The sequence below is a fragment of the Marmota monax genome, unplaced genomic scaffold, assembly GCF_021218885.2.
Source record: "Marmota monax isolate L192 unplaced genomic scaffold, Marmota_monax_Labrador192_F-V1.1 WCK01_AAM20220418_F8-fsc00006, whole genome shotgun sequence".
NCBI classification, from domain to species: domain Eukaryota; kingdom Metazoa; phylum Chordata; class Mammalia; order Rodentia; family Sciuridae; genus Marmota; species Marmota monax.
Genome location: NW_026693712.1, coordinates 17,529,623 through 17,547,690, shown reverse-complemented (window position 1 = coordinate 17,547,690; position 18,068 = coordinate 17,529,623). Strand labels below are relative to the sequence as shown.

Here is an 18,068-nt window from a genome sequence, read left to right as displayed (position 1 = left end):
AGAAAGAAATTATCAATGAAGTGATTTAAGAATATTTTTTAACAGATGGAGGAAATTATAAAGATATCTTGTTACATTTATGATCACAACAAAATATCATTCTTATTTATCCTTCTCTGTAAATTACAGGAAGATGTGTATCAAAATGAGAAAGTAAAGAGGAAGACAAAACAAAAAATAAAAGATGCAAAATAAGACAAGTGAAATCAATCTCCAGATGATATTGAAGGATGATCCCAGGATGACAACTGTGTCTCAAGCATAATGAACATAACAGTAGTCCAGTCTGGACTTGTGTGACTCAAGAGATAGCCATTTTGAAGATATTATCAGTGAGCCCCTTGATATTGTATCATCATTTCCATCAGATGACCCTATTGGAAAATGTGATCTATTAACATCATAGATAAAATGGGAAAAGATGAAAATATAAACCAGAATAAAAGGCAAAGAGTATTCCAAGAATGACAGCAAAGGGAAGTTCCAAGATAGAACCTGAAAATAAATAGTTCTGCTGTGGTTGTAGTAAGCAGCCTCTCAATTTAAAGAAAAATTGATGTCTCAGGAAAGATGGTAATCACCATTTTGAAAGGCAACTGAAATTATTGAAAGCATAACAAGAAATGAAAAAGCAAGGCAATTATTAACTTCAAGAATAAATAAATATAATTAGTACATAACAAGGTTCCCAATGTTACGAGTGAAAAAAAAGTATGAAAGGGTTAAAATGTAATCCGGTGTATTAGGGAATCAATTGGTGATCTGTAAAATCAATCAAGATAACATCAGAATAGAGACTAATGGAAAAAAATACCTAAGGAATTTTAAATGGCTGCCTCTTTATTTGGGGTGGGAATCAGGAAAAATGAGAAGGGAAATGGCAGAGAACCACTGTATTTTATTATAAGCCTCTCAGCACTATTTGGTTTTGAACAAAAGTCATATGTTATTTTGAAATAAAATACATTTTAAAATATCAGTAAAATAAAGCTTTTTTAAGCCTCAAAAACAGGAGATAAAATACTAAATGTTGTTATAATAATAGAGATACAACTAAAGGTAAGTAATACAATAAAATTTGAAAACTAGAAAAAAATGTTTTTAAATAAAATACAAGTTACTTAAAAATCACTCAAAACATGAACAGATTTATAACCAAAGGTGAAATGGAAAAAATGGTCATGGATCTACCATCAGCAAAGTCACCATTCCAACCAGTTTACAAGGAAAGCTGTAATTAAGCTTGTAGAAACAAATAATAATAATAATAATAATAATAATAATAATAATAATAATAATAATAATAATAATGATATGCTTATAAAAAACTAGTCTGCCATACAAAAGTAGATGGAAGGCTTCCTAACCCATTCTATGAGACCAGAATGATAGTTCAATACCAAAAACCATAGAAGTTAAACACACACAACCATGTGGGGCAGAAAAATCCTAAAATCATGTTGACACATCAAATCTATCTGTGCATCAAAACTATAAGACATCATGGTTAAATTTCATTCATATCAATGACTCAAGAATAAAAAAACTTAAGTATAAAGAGAAAATTTAAACAAACATAAAATTACCTTAATTGTGAAAGAATAAAGAAAAGAAGATTGATGTTTTTTGAAAGTATTCTTCTCAAATTGAGATCAACCACCAGTAGTTAAAGATGCAATACTAAAAATATAACTGCAAGATTGACTTAACTTGCTACTACAATTTTAGAGTATTCACTGGATGTTGGAGATCTTGGCCATTGAAATTGTTTATGAATAATAAATTATAAATAATACTTAAGGTAAGTGAAGGTTGAAGGCTGTGCAGCATAAAGTGTTCTAGAAAATACCATGGGTGAAGAGTGAAGACCTTTAAAATGTAAGGATTATATAATGCACAAGAAACTGATAAAGATCTGTTATTCTGCTTGTGTAGACTTCCTCATTGCTAAGTGACTTACAAATAAACAAAATATCCTGAACCAATATTTCTTGGCTTCTTGATTAAGGCTTCATTTTCTTTCATATTCTTTACTATCAATTTTTGGGATAGGAGAAGGTTTTCTTCAGATTTTTAAAAGATTTTGATAGGGAGCTAGAGTTTAATTTATTGTCCCTAGATTTAAGAAAACAAGAGATTCATTTTTTTCTACGAATTCAGATTATCACAGGGGGAAATGAGAACAAGCTATTACTTACTAGCATTACTGCAACCACTTGAAGAAAAGAGGTGACATGAAACAGCAAGGACACGAAAAACTCAGTCCTGTTGCAGAATGCCTTCAATCCGCCATCTTTTTTTTTTTTTTTTTTTTCTTCCCCTATTCTTGAGAATAGGAATAACAAGCACAAAACGCAAGGTGGCGCTGCTGGCTAAAAAGAGAAGGGGGAAAAATATCCTCACAAAGAATGTTACAGATTCCCAGCGTAAGTCTGGCCAGAAGGGAAGAGGAAAGGAAATCGCGGAGATAAGCGTTAGGGAAAAGTGGGGATCTCTCTCCACGAGAAATGCCCTTATCCCACCATCTCTAAGGATTTAGTTCCTGCCCTTTCTGAGAGCTGCTTGAGGCCCAGAGGTTCTGTTTTTGAAAGATTGACAAATAATGGAGACCAGTGGGGAGCACGCTGTACAGAAAAGGCAAGTCCTGTTTTTCTGTTTATTTCTGGGAGTGTTTGGGGCTGGCGCGGAACCGCTTCGGTATTTTGTGGCGGAGGAAACTGAGAGAGGAACTTTTCTGGCCAATTTGGCCAATGACTTGGGGTTGAGGGTGGGAGAACTCTCAGACCGACGGTCTAGAATTGTTTCAGACCAGAATATGCGATTTTTGCTGCTCAATTCGCTTACTGGTGATTTACTTCTAAATGAGAAATTGGACCGGGAAGAACTATGCGGCCCCACAGAGCCCTGTGTGCTTCCTTTCCAGTTGTTATTGGAAAAGCCTTTTCAGATTTTCCGTGCTGAACTACAAGTCAGAGACATCAATGATCATTCTCCAGTCTTTCTGGACAAAGAGATTCTCTTGAAAATATCAGAAAGTACAAATCCAGGTGCAGCATTTCCTTTAGAAAGTGCACAGGATTCAGATGTTGGAACCAATAGCCTGAGTAATTACACCATCAGCCCTAATGCCTATTTCCACGTTAATGTCCATGTTGGTGGGGAGGGGAATCTTCTTCCTGAATTGATACTTGATCAAGCGCTGGATCGAGAGGAGATACCTGAGCTCAGTTTAACCCTCAGGGCCTTGGATGGCGGCTCTCCGGGCCGATCCGGAACCACGCTATTACGCATCCTGGTGGTAGATGTCAACGACAATGCCCCTGAATTTGTGCAGTCGCTCTACAAAGTGCAGGTACCTGAGAACAGCAGGGTTGGCTCGCTGGTCGTCACTGTCTCAGCTAGAGATTTAGATACAGGAAGTAACGGGGAAATAGTCTATGCATTTTTTTATGCCACTGAAAGAATTCTCAAAACATTTCAAATCAATTCAACATCTGGGTATCTTTATCTTAAAGCCAGATTGAACTATGAAGCAATTCAAACTTATACATTAACTATTCAGGCCAAAGATGGTGGAGGACTTTCTGGAAATTGCACAGTGATTGTTGAGGTAACAGATATAAATGATAATCCACCAGAAATTCTCATATCATCACTTACTAGTCCAATTGCAGAAAACTCACCAGAGACCGTGGTTGCTGTTTTTAGGATTAGAGACAGAGATTCAGGGAACAATGGGAAAATGGTGTGCTCCATCCAGGATGATCTCCCCTTTGTCCTGAAGCCATCTGTAGAAAATTTCTATACATTGGTAACAGAGAGATCTTTGGATCGAGAGCAGAACACTGAATACAGCATCACAATCACTGTCACTGACTTGGGGACACCAAGGCTGAAAACTGAACACAACATTACTGTCCTTGTCTCTGACGTCAACGACAATTCCCCTGCCTTCACACAAACATCCTACACGCTGCTAGTGCATGAGAACAACCAGCCCGCCTTGCACATCGGAAGCATCAGAGCCACAGACAGAGACTCAGGCACCAACGCCCAGATCACCTACTCGCTGCTGCCAACCCAGGACCCGCACCTGCCCCTCACCTCGCTGGTCTCCATCAACGCAGACAATGGGCAGCTGTTCGCGCTGAGAGCACTGGACTTCGAGGCCCTGCAGGCATTTGAGTTCCACGTGGGCGCCACAGACCAAGGGTCGCCTGCACTCAGCAGCCAGGCGCTGGTGCGAGTGGTGGTGCTGGACGAAAATGACAACTCGCCCTTCGTGTTGTACCCAATGCAGAACGCCTCTGCGCTCTGCACCGAACTGGTGCCCAGGGCGGCAGAGCAGGGCTACCTGGTCACCAAGGTGGTGGCGGTGGATGAAGACTCGGGCCAGAACGCCTGGCTGTCATACCAGCTGCTCAAGGCCACGGAGCCAGGGCTGTTTGGCTTGTGGGCGCACAATGGCGAGGTGCGCACCACCAGGCTGCTGAGCGAGCGCGACGCGGCCAGGCACAGGCTGGTGGTGCTGGTCAAGGACAATGGCGAGCCTCCGCTGTCTGCCAGCGTCACGCTGCACGTGCTGCTGGTGGATGGCTTCTCCCAGCCCTACCTGCCGCTCCCAGAAGTGGCGCCCGACCGCGCGCAGGGGGACTCGCTCACTGTCTACTTGGTCATCGCCCTGGCGTCGGTGTCGTCTCTCTTCCTCTTCTTTGTGCTGGTGTTCGCGGCGGTGAGGCTGTGCAGGAGGCGCAGGGCGGCGCCGCTGGGTGTCTGTTCTGTGCCTGAGGGACATTTTCCTGGCCACCTGGTGGATGTCAGTGGCACCGGGACACTGTCTCAGAGCTACCAGTATGAGGTGTGTCTGAAAGGAGGTTCAGGGACCAACAGTGAGTTCAAGTTCCTAAAACCAATTTTCCCCAATATACTATCCCAGAGCATAGGGAGGGAAGTGGAGGAAAATCCCTCATTTCAGAATAATTTGTGTTTCTCATAAAGAATGATATATAAGCCCTTCTGTCTGAGGATGTATTCCTAGTTAGAAACTTACCCTGGATACCTGTAAAGAAGTGACTTTGCAGTATTTCATAACTCTTAAAGTCAAAGAAGGATCCAGCTTAATTCCCAAGAACCATCCACAAGCATGAAATATATATGTGTCATGTTTTATTCCAAACAATTATGCTTAATGTGCAGTTGGAGAAGTTTAAGGGCAGTTAAATTTATTTAGAGTTATTTTAAATTGCTCTCCATTGTCTTCATTCTTTATTGCTAGTTTTCATAGTTGACTGGGATTCTGTACAAGTGTACCTACTATAAGTTTGGGGAGCAGAGATTGTAGAGTATTTTCTAAAGATTTTTTTCAAAGCACATATGGTCTAGCATACACTATCTTAACACAATTAATCGCCAATGAAACCTATGAGAGGAGGTATTTCAGAAGCGAGCAAATATATGGTCATAGTGACTCAGTAAGGTCACCAACTAGTAAATAGCAGAACTGAGAATCTCCTAGTTATTTTTGTTGGTATCATGGCACCAATAGTTTTCTTTCATTAGATAGTACTTGGCATGTTTCTAAACAATAAAAGAGTTTTTTTTGTTTTTTTTTTATCACGCTGCTGGGTGTAATGATATTACTACCTACTACCGGTCTGTAGTTTTATTATTTTAATAAACCAACAAGCCATCTTTTATGAAACAGTTATTCAACTATTACTATTAAAGATCTGATCTAACCAAATATCAAGTAAAACAAATTGAAAGATCAACTAGTGCTTTTTCCTAAACATATGTTTTTCATTCAACAGAAAAGATTAATGGTCCTGAGTAGGGATATTACATAATTTTGTTGCTTCATTAGCTTATTATTTTCCTCACATTACAGTGTTTCTTCTGCAGTATTTCATAGCTACATTCATAATACTTTTTCCCAATTTAATTTAAAATTTTATTTTTAAGAATTTCCTACTAATTTAATGCAGTGCTTAGTCAGAAAAAAATAATAAAATGAATAATGTAGTATCAAATAGTATCAAAGAGAAACATAAACTGTTAATAAATTTTAGAAATTATGGTGCATTAAGGAGAAGCTTTGTATTTAAAAATTATCCAGAACTGGAGGTGTAGATCCGGGATACAGCACTTAGCATGCTTGAGTGCTCTCAAAATATTATATATTATTGCCAAAAATAGTATTAGTATCAATGTACAGTACTAGTGGGATATAGTCTACAGATAAAATACAGTAATAAAATCTTAAATTGTTTTCAATAACTTCTCAACAAACAAATAGCATGGAAATTGAAAAAGGGAAGTTTACGAAGTAAAAGAACTTGAGAGACTTTACAGCCAAATACAATGTGTGTATCTTGCTTGATATTGACTGATTTTGAATACACTAGAGAAATTTGAATATATATGAATCTTAATTAATATTAACAATTTCTTAGGTATGATAATGACATTGTAGTTTAGGTTTAAGTTTTTACAGTGAGAAATGCATAACAAAGTACTTGTGGATGAAAATTCACTTTTCCTAGAATGTGAAAATGTTGGATTGATGGGATAAAATATTATGGAAACATATTGATAACTTTTGAAATTAGTGATCAGTACATGGAGGGTTATAATATTATTCTTTTATGGGGCTTGAGAGTTTTTTTAAATGACAAGGTTATTAGAAGTTGATTCTGTGAGAAAAGAAATAGAGGTAATCAAAAAAGACATTCTTCCAAGATATATATTTACTACTGCTGTCACAGATTGTACTGAATTTATGCCTCTATTTAGACAAGATTTTCAGTGTTTCCTTGTTTCATATTTGACATAACTTCTTTCTGAGATAGTCCTGCTTATGCATTCATCTACCATGTGAATTTTTAGGTGTTTTCTAGTCACAACAATGGATTCATGCAGATTCAGCTAGCTAGTGGCATCAAATCACTATATGTTGTTTATTTATAAAGTTAACTTTTCTCTACATTAGTTTCCTCATCTGTAAGGTGGGAAATTCATAATAGCCCTATGTGATAGTTGTTATTACTATTTCACTTTACATGTGTGTAAACTGAGGCAAAGAAAGATTAAATAATTTGCCTAAGGAAGTTTCATATGTAGTAATTGTTTCCATAATTCACAGCAATAAAAATGTTTAATTATGAAAGTTTTCTATGTTATTCCAATGTATGTATTTTTTCTGATTAGATTATTACAATAATATGTACCTTTTGCCCCAAATTCAATTAGAATTATTGAAAATCTCTGCTAATGTCATTTCCTGTGTGCTTCAGGTAATTTTCCACCCAAAATTGTACAGTGATAGTTGATGTGGTGTTGTAACCTTATATAGCCCACTGGTACATAGAGGCAAAGTTAGGAATATTGCATCCATTTTCATTCCACAAATTGTAAGAACCTATAAGGACGCTTGGTGGCGCTGCAGGATAAGAAGGTACAAACCGGAACCATAGCTGCGACTCCAATACGGGAAAATTTACCAGCAGAGGCTAGAAACCCAACCCAAGCTTGAATGCCACAGAAAGGAGGACTGGATCCTCTGAAAAGGACTCAAAAAAAACCTGGAATATTTCTCAGATATCTTGCGGAATACCACAGCATCAGATACTCGGGACTTTACAGTTCAGCAGACAATCTTGCAGTGGGCTGTACCAAACACAATGGAGGCCAGCGGGAAACGCATCTGCAGACAAAAGCAAGTCATTTTCTTTTTCCTATTGGGCTTATTTCAGGAGGGAGCGGGAGAGCCTAGGCGCTATTCTGTAGTGGAGGAAACTGAAGGCAACTCCTTTGTAACCAATCTAGCAAAGGATTTGAGTCTGGGACAAAGGGAATTCTCCAGGAGGGGAGTTAGAATCCTCTCCAAAGGGAATAAGCTACATTTGCAGCTCAATCAGGAGACGGGGGAATTGTTACTAAATGAAAAACTGGACAGGGAGGAATTGTGTGGGCACACAGAGCCCTGTGTGCTTCGTTTCCAGTTGATGCTAGAGAGTCCTTTAGAATTTTTTCAAGCTGAGCTACAAATAATAGACATAAATGACCACTCTCCAGAGTTCCTGGACAAAGAAATGTTGCTGAAAGTATCAGAGAGCAGTCCTTCTGGAACTACATTTCCTCTGAAGAATGCTCAGGACATGGATGTAGGCCAAAATAATATCGAGAACTATGTGATCAGTCCCAATCCCTATTTTCGGATCCTTACCCGAAAACGCAGCGATGGCAGGAAATATCCCGAGCTGGTGCTGGAGAAAGCGCTGGATCGAGAGGAGGAACCTGAGCTCAAGTTAACCCTCACAGCACAGGATGGCGGCTCTCCTCCACGGTCTGGCACAGCTCAGATCCACGTTGAAGTTGTGGACTTCAATGATAATGCCCCGGAATTCCAGAAGCTCATCTATAGGGTGCAGATTCCTGAAGACAGTCCAATAGGTTTCCTGATTGTCACGGTCTCTGCAACGGATGTAGACCTTGGAGTCAATGGAGAGGTCTCTTATTCACTGTTCCAGGCTTCAGATGAGATTAGCAAAACATTTGCAATCAATCCCTTGACGGGAGAAATTCGACTGAGAGAACAACTTGATTTTGAAAGAGTTCAGTCCTATGAAGTCAATATAGAAGCGAGAGATGCTGGAAGCTTTACTGGAAAATGCGCGGTTCTGATCCAAGTCACTGATGTGAATGACCATGCCCCAGAAGTTACCATGTCTGCATTTACTAGTCCCATATCTGAGAACTCTCCTGAGATGGTGGTTGCAGTTTTCAGTGTGTTAGATCTTGATTCAGGAGAAAATGGGAAAATAAGTTGTTCCATTCAGGAGGATCTACCCTTTTTCCTGAAATCTTCAGTGGAAAACTTTTATACCCTATTAACAGAGAGACCACTGGACAGAGAGAACACAGCTGAGTACAACATCACAATCACTGTCACAGATTTGGGGACACCAATATTGAAAACACACCTTAACATAACAGTGCAGGTATCAGACGTCAATGATAACTCGCCAATCTTCACACAAGCATCTTACACCCTATTGGTGCAAGAGAACAACAGCCCCGCCCTGCACATAGGCAGTGTCAGCGCCACAGACAGAGACTCAGGCACCAATGCCCAGATCACCTACTCGCTGCTGCCAACCCAGGACTCGCACCTGCCCCTCACCTTGATGGTCTCCATCAACGCAGACAATGGGCAGCTGTTCGCGCTGAGGGCACTGGACTTCGAGGCCCTGCAGGCATTCGAGTTCCACGTGGGCGCCACAGACCAAGGTTCGCCTGCGCTCAGCAGCCAGGCGCTGGTGCGAGTGGTGGTGCTGGACGACAATGACAACCCACCCTTCGTGCTGTACCCAATGCAGAACGCCTCTACGCCCTGCACCGAGCTGGTGCCCAGGGCGGCAGAGCAGGGCTACCTGGTCACCAAGGTGGTGGCGGTGGATGGAGACTCGGGCCAGAACGCCTGGCTGTCATACCAGCTGCTCAAGGCCACGGAGCCAGGGCTGTTTGGCTTGTGGGCGCACAATGGCGAGGTGCGCACCACCAGGCTGCTGAGTGAGCGCGATGAGGCCAGGCACAGGCTGGTGGTGCTGATCAAGGACAATGGCGAGCCTCCGCTGTCTGCCAGCGTCACGCTGCACGTGCTGCTGGTGGATGGCTTCTCCCAGCCCTACCTGCCGCTCCCGGAAGTGGCGCCCGAGCGCGCGCAGGAGGACTTGCTCACTGTCTACTTGGTCATCGCCTTGGCCTCTGTGTCGTCGCTCTTCCTCTTCTCTGTGCTGGTGTTCTTGGCGGTGAGGCTGTGCAGGAGGCGCAGGGCGGTGCCCCTGGGTGTCTGCTCTGTGCCTGGGGGCCATTTTTCTGGCCACCTAGTGGACGTCCGTGGCACTGGGACTCTGTCCCAGAGCTAGCAGTATGAGGTATGCTTGACAGGAGGCTCAGGGACCAGTGAATTCAAGTTTCTGAAGCCTATTTTACCTACTTTCCAAGACCATTCCCTTGGGTCAGAAATGTAACAAAACTCCAACTATAGAAATAACTTAGGTTTCAATATTCAGCTAAAATAATCTTTTAAAATATATGATATTTTAATTTTTGTGACAAATTCAAAGAGATGTTTTTTTCTGTCAGACTATTAATTTGCCTGTAGTAGTTATATTTTGACTGGATTAAAATACTGGTTTCTTGTTTTTTCTCCATGTGTGTAAAATGAGTGATCCTAAATTTTGCCTTTCAAACACTGCTGATGTCAATGGTCATACAAATCTTTGTTGTGAAAAAGTTTAGGAATAGGAAGGAAGTCTGGAAAATTAATTCTTCAGTCAATTGCAATTCCTCAAGTATTTTCTTAGTTGTTAAACCATTAAACATCTACAGAGCAGTAATGCACTAACACTCTAATGTCTAATCAGGAAGGAAGATAATAACTGTAGAGTGAGGATATCTGGGTCATGCTTTATTTTCTCCACATAGTAATAATCTTCTTTGGTACTGTTTTTTTTCTTAAAGCATTATATAATTGTGCTTCTTTTATCACCATATGAGGTTTTTGGGGTGTGTGTTTGTGTGAGAGAGAGAGAGAGAAAGAGAGAGAGAGATATGCTGGGGATTGAACTTGTGCATTCAAGGCAAGCACTCTACCAACTGAGCCATATCCCCAACTCCAAGCTTTTAATTGATTATTTTAAACTGATTTTCACTTAGCTTCATTGGTGTTAAAGGAAGGGATATAAATGTTGCACCATAACTATCTTGTGAGATAAGTAGCATAATAGTGAAATTGGCTTTTCTTCTTTGAGAAACATTAACTATCTGTGACAGACAGTACATAGGCCAATGTTTATTCATCTTTGTTTTTTAGTATTAGACCCCAAGTTTAGGGCATTAGTATGCTTCGTCAAAAGAATATATCTTCAAAGACTTCTTGGTGGTTAGAATTGGACATATGACTGTGTTCTAGTTTAGATGCATGTACCATAATTCTGGGAAACTCCCAAGACTTTTTTGGTTCTGGGAATTGAACCCAGGGCCTTGCACTTGCTAGGCAAAGACTACCACTTAGTTCCATCCCCTAAACCCAAGAAGACCTTTTAGAGGGAAATAAATCATCGGGAAGGAGTCCCAATTTTTCCTTCTCCAACAGCTTTGTGGTGCTTGAAATATGTATGGGTCATACACAAACAGTCATGCTGGATCCTAATGGTAGAAACAATGGACTGAGAAAGTGTAGTGACTATTTAGTCATCATGTCATCCTACTTCTGAATTTTTTACTTAAGCGGTAAGGGAACATTTATCTTATTAGCCCACCACTATTTCAGTTTTTATGCTGCCTCCAGTAGAATCTAATTAACAGTAATACATACATAAAATGCACAAATCTTAGCTATGCAGTTTGATGTAATTGATCTTTTTGACACTTGTGTGTTTCTTGATTTCTAATTTCACTAAAAGTAGTGTATCGTGCTCTATATTCATTATCTTTTTAATCTTTTCCTAAACCCTGAGGGAGCCAGCATATTATCCCCCTTTTTACATATGAGGAAATTGGAGATTTAGGAAGATTAAGTTACTTGCTCATGATTCTGAGTAATAAAGAGAAAAAAATTGAAATATAAATTTATGTCTACCTGAATTTAATGCCTCAGTTCTTAACCAGTATGCTAACTGGGATCTTAACAATGATCTTAACTGGGATCATTGTTTTCCAAAGAAGTAAATTCCACTATTAGTCTTAATCTTATTCCATGAATTAAATTCCCATGTGAAAATAAAATTTTCACCCTTTAGTTTGTATATATTTCTACACCAGTGACCACACTGCTGTAGATAAATAAAATCAAAGTTGTTGGAGAAGTTCTGTTTTAAGTATGCTGGGTCATCTACCACAATTGATCTGAATCAGTCTGATTGTATCAGTGGTGTCCTTAGAATGTCACATTCATTATTGTAGAAATGAGTGCATTGAGGTAGAGAAAAGGAAGATGGCGGCAAGGGGAGTGCATTGCCCCCGTGTGCTGCTTGACTGTGTGGGAGTATGACAAGTCAGGACGGCTAAAGGATATCTTGTTAGGAATTTCCAGCAATAGTGGGGTGCTCCGGAACCTGGAGGAAGGATTTCCATCGCACGAGGATCGGCTACGGAGACTCAAACGCGAGAGGTTTGTCACACTGAGGGTAACACTGCTTATTCAGCAAATTGCCCCGCGGCTAGAGTCTGCAGTGCGTGCTGGGAAACGAGGAGATAGCGACGCAGGGATACAGCGCTGCAGTTTCTGCCAGCCGTGCAAGCACCGTACTCAGGGCTGAATTCTGGGTTCGAGACGGGGGAAGGAAGCGGTCCATCTCGGTTCTCCACACCGGTCAGACCACAGAGGAGGCCAGCAGCCACCATGTTGGAAAGCTGACGTCACCATCCCTGTTTTCGACTGACCGCAGCTCATTCAGCCATAGAACAGGTAATTTCAGGCTGAAATTCGCCTGCGGCTTGCAGACAGATTGCTAGGGTTCAGTGGCTGGGTGCTTCTTAGAACCTGATCTTATCGGAGCGAACACCGAGCGCGGGGCGGCCGAGTTCCGGCTCCCGGAACCGTCCCGGAACCGCCCTGGCCCAGGGCTGCGGAGACTGCGGAGGCTGCTTCTTGGACCCTGCTCCTATCAGAGCATACACCAAGCACTAAGCGGCCGAATTCCGGCTCCCGGAACTGAGCCCGCGGGGACTGCTTCTTGGAGCCTACACTTATAGGAGCTTACACCGAGCACGGAGTGGCCGAGTTCCAGCTCCCAGAACTTCCCTGGCCCAGGGCTAGGAGCCCGCGGAAACTGCTTCTCGGTCCGGGTCCTGCTGAGGGCCGGTCAGGACTCACCCGTTGCTTTGGTTGCCCGGCAAGGGGAATGAAATGCTGCCATTCGCATAGGATACCAACGTGGCAGAGATCTGATGTCATCAGAAAGCGGCGGAGGAGAGAACTTCATCAATACCAGCGGCGACATAAACAGTTGGTCTCCTGGTAGGGGTGTGAGGCACAGACACCCAAGTCTCCTCAATTTGTCGTCGAGCCAGAGGGGAGGAGCCGGGCCGCCGCCAGCGCCCGGAGCAGGCCCAGCGGCTCGCCAGCATGGTGACCACGTGACCCCAATTGGAGAGGGGGCGGAGCGGAGCCGCCACCCGCACCCGCAAGGTGGGTAGACCCGCGACCCAGTGGTACATGGGCGTGGTAGGAGGGGCAGGGCAGAGCCGCCGTTCGTGCTTGCAAGGTAAACAGACCTGTGACAGCCTGGCGGGTCAGGCCCAGTGGCCTGCCAGTGTGGTACACACGTCACCCCAACTGGAGTAGGGGCAGAGCAGATCCTTCTCCCACGCCCGGATCAGGCCCTGCCGGTGTGGTGGTCACGTGACCCCAATTGGAGTGGGGGCAGAGCGGAACCACAACCCGTGCCCGCAGGGTGAGCAGACCTGTGACCAACCTGCAGATCAGGCCCAGGGGTCCGCAGGCGTGGTAGGAGGGGCAGGGCAGATCCGCCGCCTGCGCCTCCAAGGTAGGCAGACCTGCAACAGACCGGCGGATCAGGCCCAGGAGCCTGCCGGCGTGGTACACACACCACCCTAATTGGAGTAGGGGCAGAGCAGAGTCGCCGCCCGTGCCAGGAACAGGCCCAGCGTCCTGCAGGCGGGGTAGTCACGACACCCCAATTGGAGTAGGGGCAGAGCAGAGCCTCCACCCATGCCCGAAAGGTGGGCAGATCTGCGACCGACCAGTGGGACAGGCCCAGTGGCCTGCCGGTACGACAGACACGTCACCCCATTTGGAGTAGGGGCAGAGTAGAGCTGCTGCCCGCGCCTGCAGGGTAGGCAAACCTGCAACCGACCAGCGGATCAGGCCCGGTGGCCTGCCGGCGTGGTACACTCGTCACCCCAATTGGAGTAGGGGCAGAACAGAGCCGCCGCCAGCGCCCAGAACAGGCCCAGTGACCTGCCGGCGTGGTAGCCACGACACCCCAATTGGAATAAGGAGAGAGCAGAGCCGCCGCCCGCGCCTGCAGGAAAGATACGCAAGCAGTATGAAAAGACAAGGAAACAAAGGACCACAAGCAATGCAGGTCAACGCAACTTTAGAAGAGGTAACAGCTGCAGCAGATGGAATGTCAGGTAAAGAATTCAGGATATACATGCTTCAGATGATCTGGAGTATCAAGGAAGACATTAAACAGCAAAATCAGACAATGAAAGATTACTTCGACAATGAACTATGCAAACAAATCCAGGAAGCAAAGGATCAACTATACAGGGAGATAGAGGTTGTAAAAAACAAACAAACAGAAATCCTAGAAATGCAGGAAGCAATAAACCAACTTAAAAACTCAGTGGAGAATACTACCAGCAGAGTAGAACACTTAGAAGATAGAACATCAGACAATGAAGACAAAGTATTTCAACTGGAAAAGAACATAGACAGCTCAGCAAGACTGTTAAGAAACCATGAGCAGAACATCCAAGAAATATGGGATAACATTAAGAGACCAAACTTAAGAGTCATTGGGATACAGGAAGGTACAGAGCTCCAAACCAAAGGAATGAGCAGTCTATTCAATGAAATAATACGAGAAAACTTCCCAGACTTGAAGAATGAGACAGAATCCCAAATACTAGAAGCCTACAGGACGCCGAATGTGCAAAATCATAAGAGATCCACACCTAGACACATTATAATGAAGATGCCCAACATACAGAATAAGGAGAGAATTTTAAAAGCTACAAGAGAAAGGAAGCAGATTACATTTAGGGGTAAGCCAATCAGGATAACAGCTGATCTTTCAACACAGACTCTGAAAGCTAGAAGATCCTGGAATAACATATTTCAAACACTGAAAGAAAATGGGTTCCAACCAAGAATTGTGTATCCAGTGAAATTAAGCTTCAGGATGGAAGATGAAATTAAAACCTTCCACGATAAACAAAAGTTTAAAGAATTCGCAGCTAGAAAACCATCTCTTCAAAACATCCTCGGCAAAGCATTACAGGAAGAGGAAATGGAAAATAACAATGAAAACCAACAGTGGGAGGTAGGACAGTAAGAGGGGGGAAAATAATCAAAGAGGAAAACAAACCATGTTTAGTAACAGAAATAAACAAATATGGCTGGAAGAACAACCCATATCTCAATAATAACCCTAAATGTTAATGGCCTAAATTCACCAATTAAGAGACACAGGCTAGTAGAATGGATCACAAAACAAGACCCAACAATATGCTGCCTACAGGAGACGCATTTGATAGGAAAAGACATACATAGGCTGAAGGTGAAAGGTTGGGAAAAATCATATCACTCATATGGACTTCGGAAACAAGCAGGAGTGTCCATACTCATATCAAATAAAATAGATTTCAAGCCAAAGTTAATCAAAAGGGATAAAGAGGGACACTACATACTGCTTAAGGGAACCATACACCAACAAGACATAACAATCATAAATATTTATGCCCCAAACAATGGTGCAGCTATGTTCGTCAAACAAACTCTTCTCAAGTTCAAGAGTCTAATAGACCACCATACCATAATCATGGTAGACTTCAACACACCTCTCTCGCCACTGGACAGATCTTCCAAACAAAAGTTGAATAAGGAAACTATAGAACTCAATAACACTATTAATAACCTAGACTTAATTGACATATATAGAGTATACCACCCAACATCAAGCAGTTACACTTTTTTCTCAGCAGCACATGGATCCTTCTCAAAAATAGATCATATATTATGTCACAGGGCAACTCTTAGACAATATAAAGGAGTAGAGATAATACCATGCATCTTATCTGATCATAATGGAATGAAACTGAAAATCAACGATAAAAGAAGGAAGGAAAAAGCATACATCACTTGGAGAATGAACAATAGGTTACTGAATGATCAATGGGTTATAGAAGACATCAAGGAGGAAATTAAAAAATTCTTAGAGATAAATGAAAACACAGACACAACATATCGGAATCTATGGGACACATTGAAAGCAGTTCTAAGAGGAAAATTCATTGCTTGGAGTTCATTCCTTAAAAAAAGAAAAAACCAACAAATAAATGATCTCATACTTCATTTCAAAATCCTTGAAAAAGAAGAGCAAAACAACAGCAAAAGAAGTAGAAGGCAAGAAATAATTAAAATCATTGCTGAAATTAATGAAATCGAAACAAAAGAAACAATTGAAAAAATTGACAAAACTAAAAGTTGGTTCTTTGAAAAAATAAACAAAATCGACAGACCCTTAGCGATGCTAGCGAAGAGAAGAAGAGAGAGAACTCAAATTACTAGCATACGGGATGAAAGAGGCAATATCACAACAGACACTTCAGAAATACAGAAGATAATCAAAAATTATTTTGAATCCTTATACTCCAATAAATTAGAAGATAGTGAAGGCATAGATAAATTTCTTAAGTCATATGATCTGCCCAGATTGAGTCAGGAGGATATAGAAAACCTAAACAGACCAATATCAATTGAGGAAATAGAAGAAACCATAAAAAGACTACCAACTAAGAAAAGCCCAGGACCGGATGGGTATACAGCAGAATTTTACAAAACCTTTAAAGAAGAACTAATACCAATACTTTTCAAGCTACTTCAGGAAATAGAAAAGGAGGGAGAACTTCCAAATTCATTCTATGAGGCCAACATCACCCTGATACCTAAACCAGACAAAGACACTTCAAAGAAAGAAAACTACAGACCAATATCTCTAATGAACCTAGATGCAAAAATCCTCAATAAAATTCTGGCGAATCGGATACAAAAACATATCAAAAAAATTGTACACCATGATCAAGTAGGATTCATCCCTGGGATGCAAGGCTGGTTCAATATACGGAAATCAATAAATGTTATTCAACACATCAATAGACTTAAAAATAAGAACCATATGATCATCTCGATAGATGCGGAAAAAGCATTCGACAAAGTACAGCATCCCTTTATGTTCAAAACTCTAGAAAAACTAGGGATAACAGGAACATACCTCAATATTGTAAAAGCAATCTATGCTAAGCCTCAGGCTAGCATCATTCTGAATGGAGAAAAACTGAAGGCATTCCCTCTAAAATCTGGAACAAGACAGGGATGCCCTCTCTCTCCACTTCTGTTCAACATAGTTCTTGAAACACTGGCCAGAGCAATTAGACAGACGAAAGAAATTAAAGGCATAAAAATAGGAAAAGAAGAACTTAAATTATCACTATTTGCAGATGATATGATTCTATACCTAGCAGACCCAAAAGGCTCTACAAAGAAACTATTAGAGCTAATAAATGAATTCAGCAAAGTGGCAGGATATAAAATCAACACGCATAAATCAAAGGCATTCCTGTATATCAGCGACAAATCCTCTGAAATGGAAATGAGGACAACCACTCCATTCAAAATATCTTCAAAAAAAATAAAATACTTGGGAATCAACCTAACAAAAGAGGTGAAAGACTTATACAATGAAAACTACAGAACCCTAAAGAGAGAAATAGAAGAAGATCTTAGAAGATGGAAAAATATACCCTGTTCATGGATAGGCAGAACTAACATCATCAAAATGGCGATATTACCAAAAGTTCTCTATAGGTTTAATGCAATGCCAATCAAAATCCCAACGGCATTTCTTGTAGAAATAGAGAAAGCAATCATGAAATTCATATGGAAAAATAAAAGACCCAGAATAGCAAAAACAATGCTAAGCAGGAAGTGTGAATCAGGTGGTATAGCGATACCAGATTTCAAACTATACTACAGAGCAATAGTAACAAAAACAGCATGGTACTGGTACCAAAACAGGCGGGTGGACCAATGGTACAGAATAGAGGACACAGAAACCAATCCACAAAACTACAACTATCTTATATTTGATAAAGGGGCTAAAAGCATGCAATGGAGGAAGGATAGCATCTTCAACAAATGGTGCTGGGAAAACTGGAAATCCATATGCAACAAAATGAAACTGAATCCCTTTCTCTCGCCATGCACAAAAGTTAACTCAAAATGGATCAAGGAGCTTGATATCAAATCAGAGACG

The 18,068-nt window shown here is 41.6% G+C and overlaps 2 protein-coding genes across 2 annotated transcripts; both read left to right on the top strand.

Annotated features, from left to right (window-relative positions):
- Positions 1 to 1,356: 1,356 nt before the first annotated feature.
- Pcdhb7 (protocadherin beta 7) lies at positions 1,357 to 7,165 on the top strand. Its single transcript, XM_046460256.2, has one exon. The coding sequence runs from the start codon at positions 2,603 to 2,605 to the stop codon at positions 4,994 to 4,996; it is 2,394 nt and encodes a 797-aa protein (XP_046316212.1). The 5' UTR covers positions 1,357 to 2,602; the 3' UTR covers positions 4,997 to 7,165.
- Positions 7,166 to 7,313: 148 nt separating this feature from the next.
- LOC124103575 (protocadherin beta-8-like) lies at positions 7,314 to 10,214 on the top strand. The gene is given in 1 exon segment (XM_046460259.2): positions 7,314 to 10,214. A coding segment is annotated over 1 exon segment (2,352 nt). The 5' UTR covers positions 7,314 to 7,679; the 3' UTR covers positions 10,032 to 10,214.
- The last annotated feature ends 7,854 nt before the right edge of the window (positions 10,215 to 18,068 follow it).

What these genes read in the sequence shown, in the direction of transcription:
- Pcdhb7 (XM_046460256.2), top strand. Translation starts at nt 2,603, where the DNA reads ATGGAGACCAGTGGGGAGCACGCTGTACAGAAAAGGCAAGTCCTGTTT.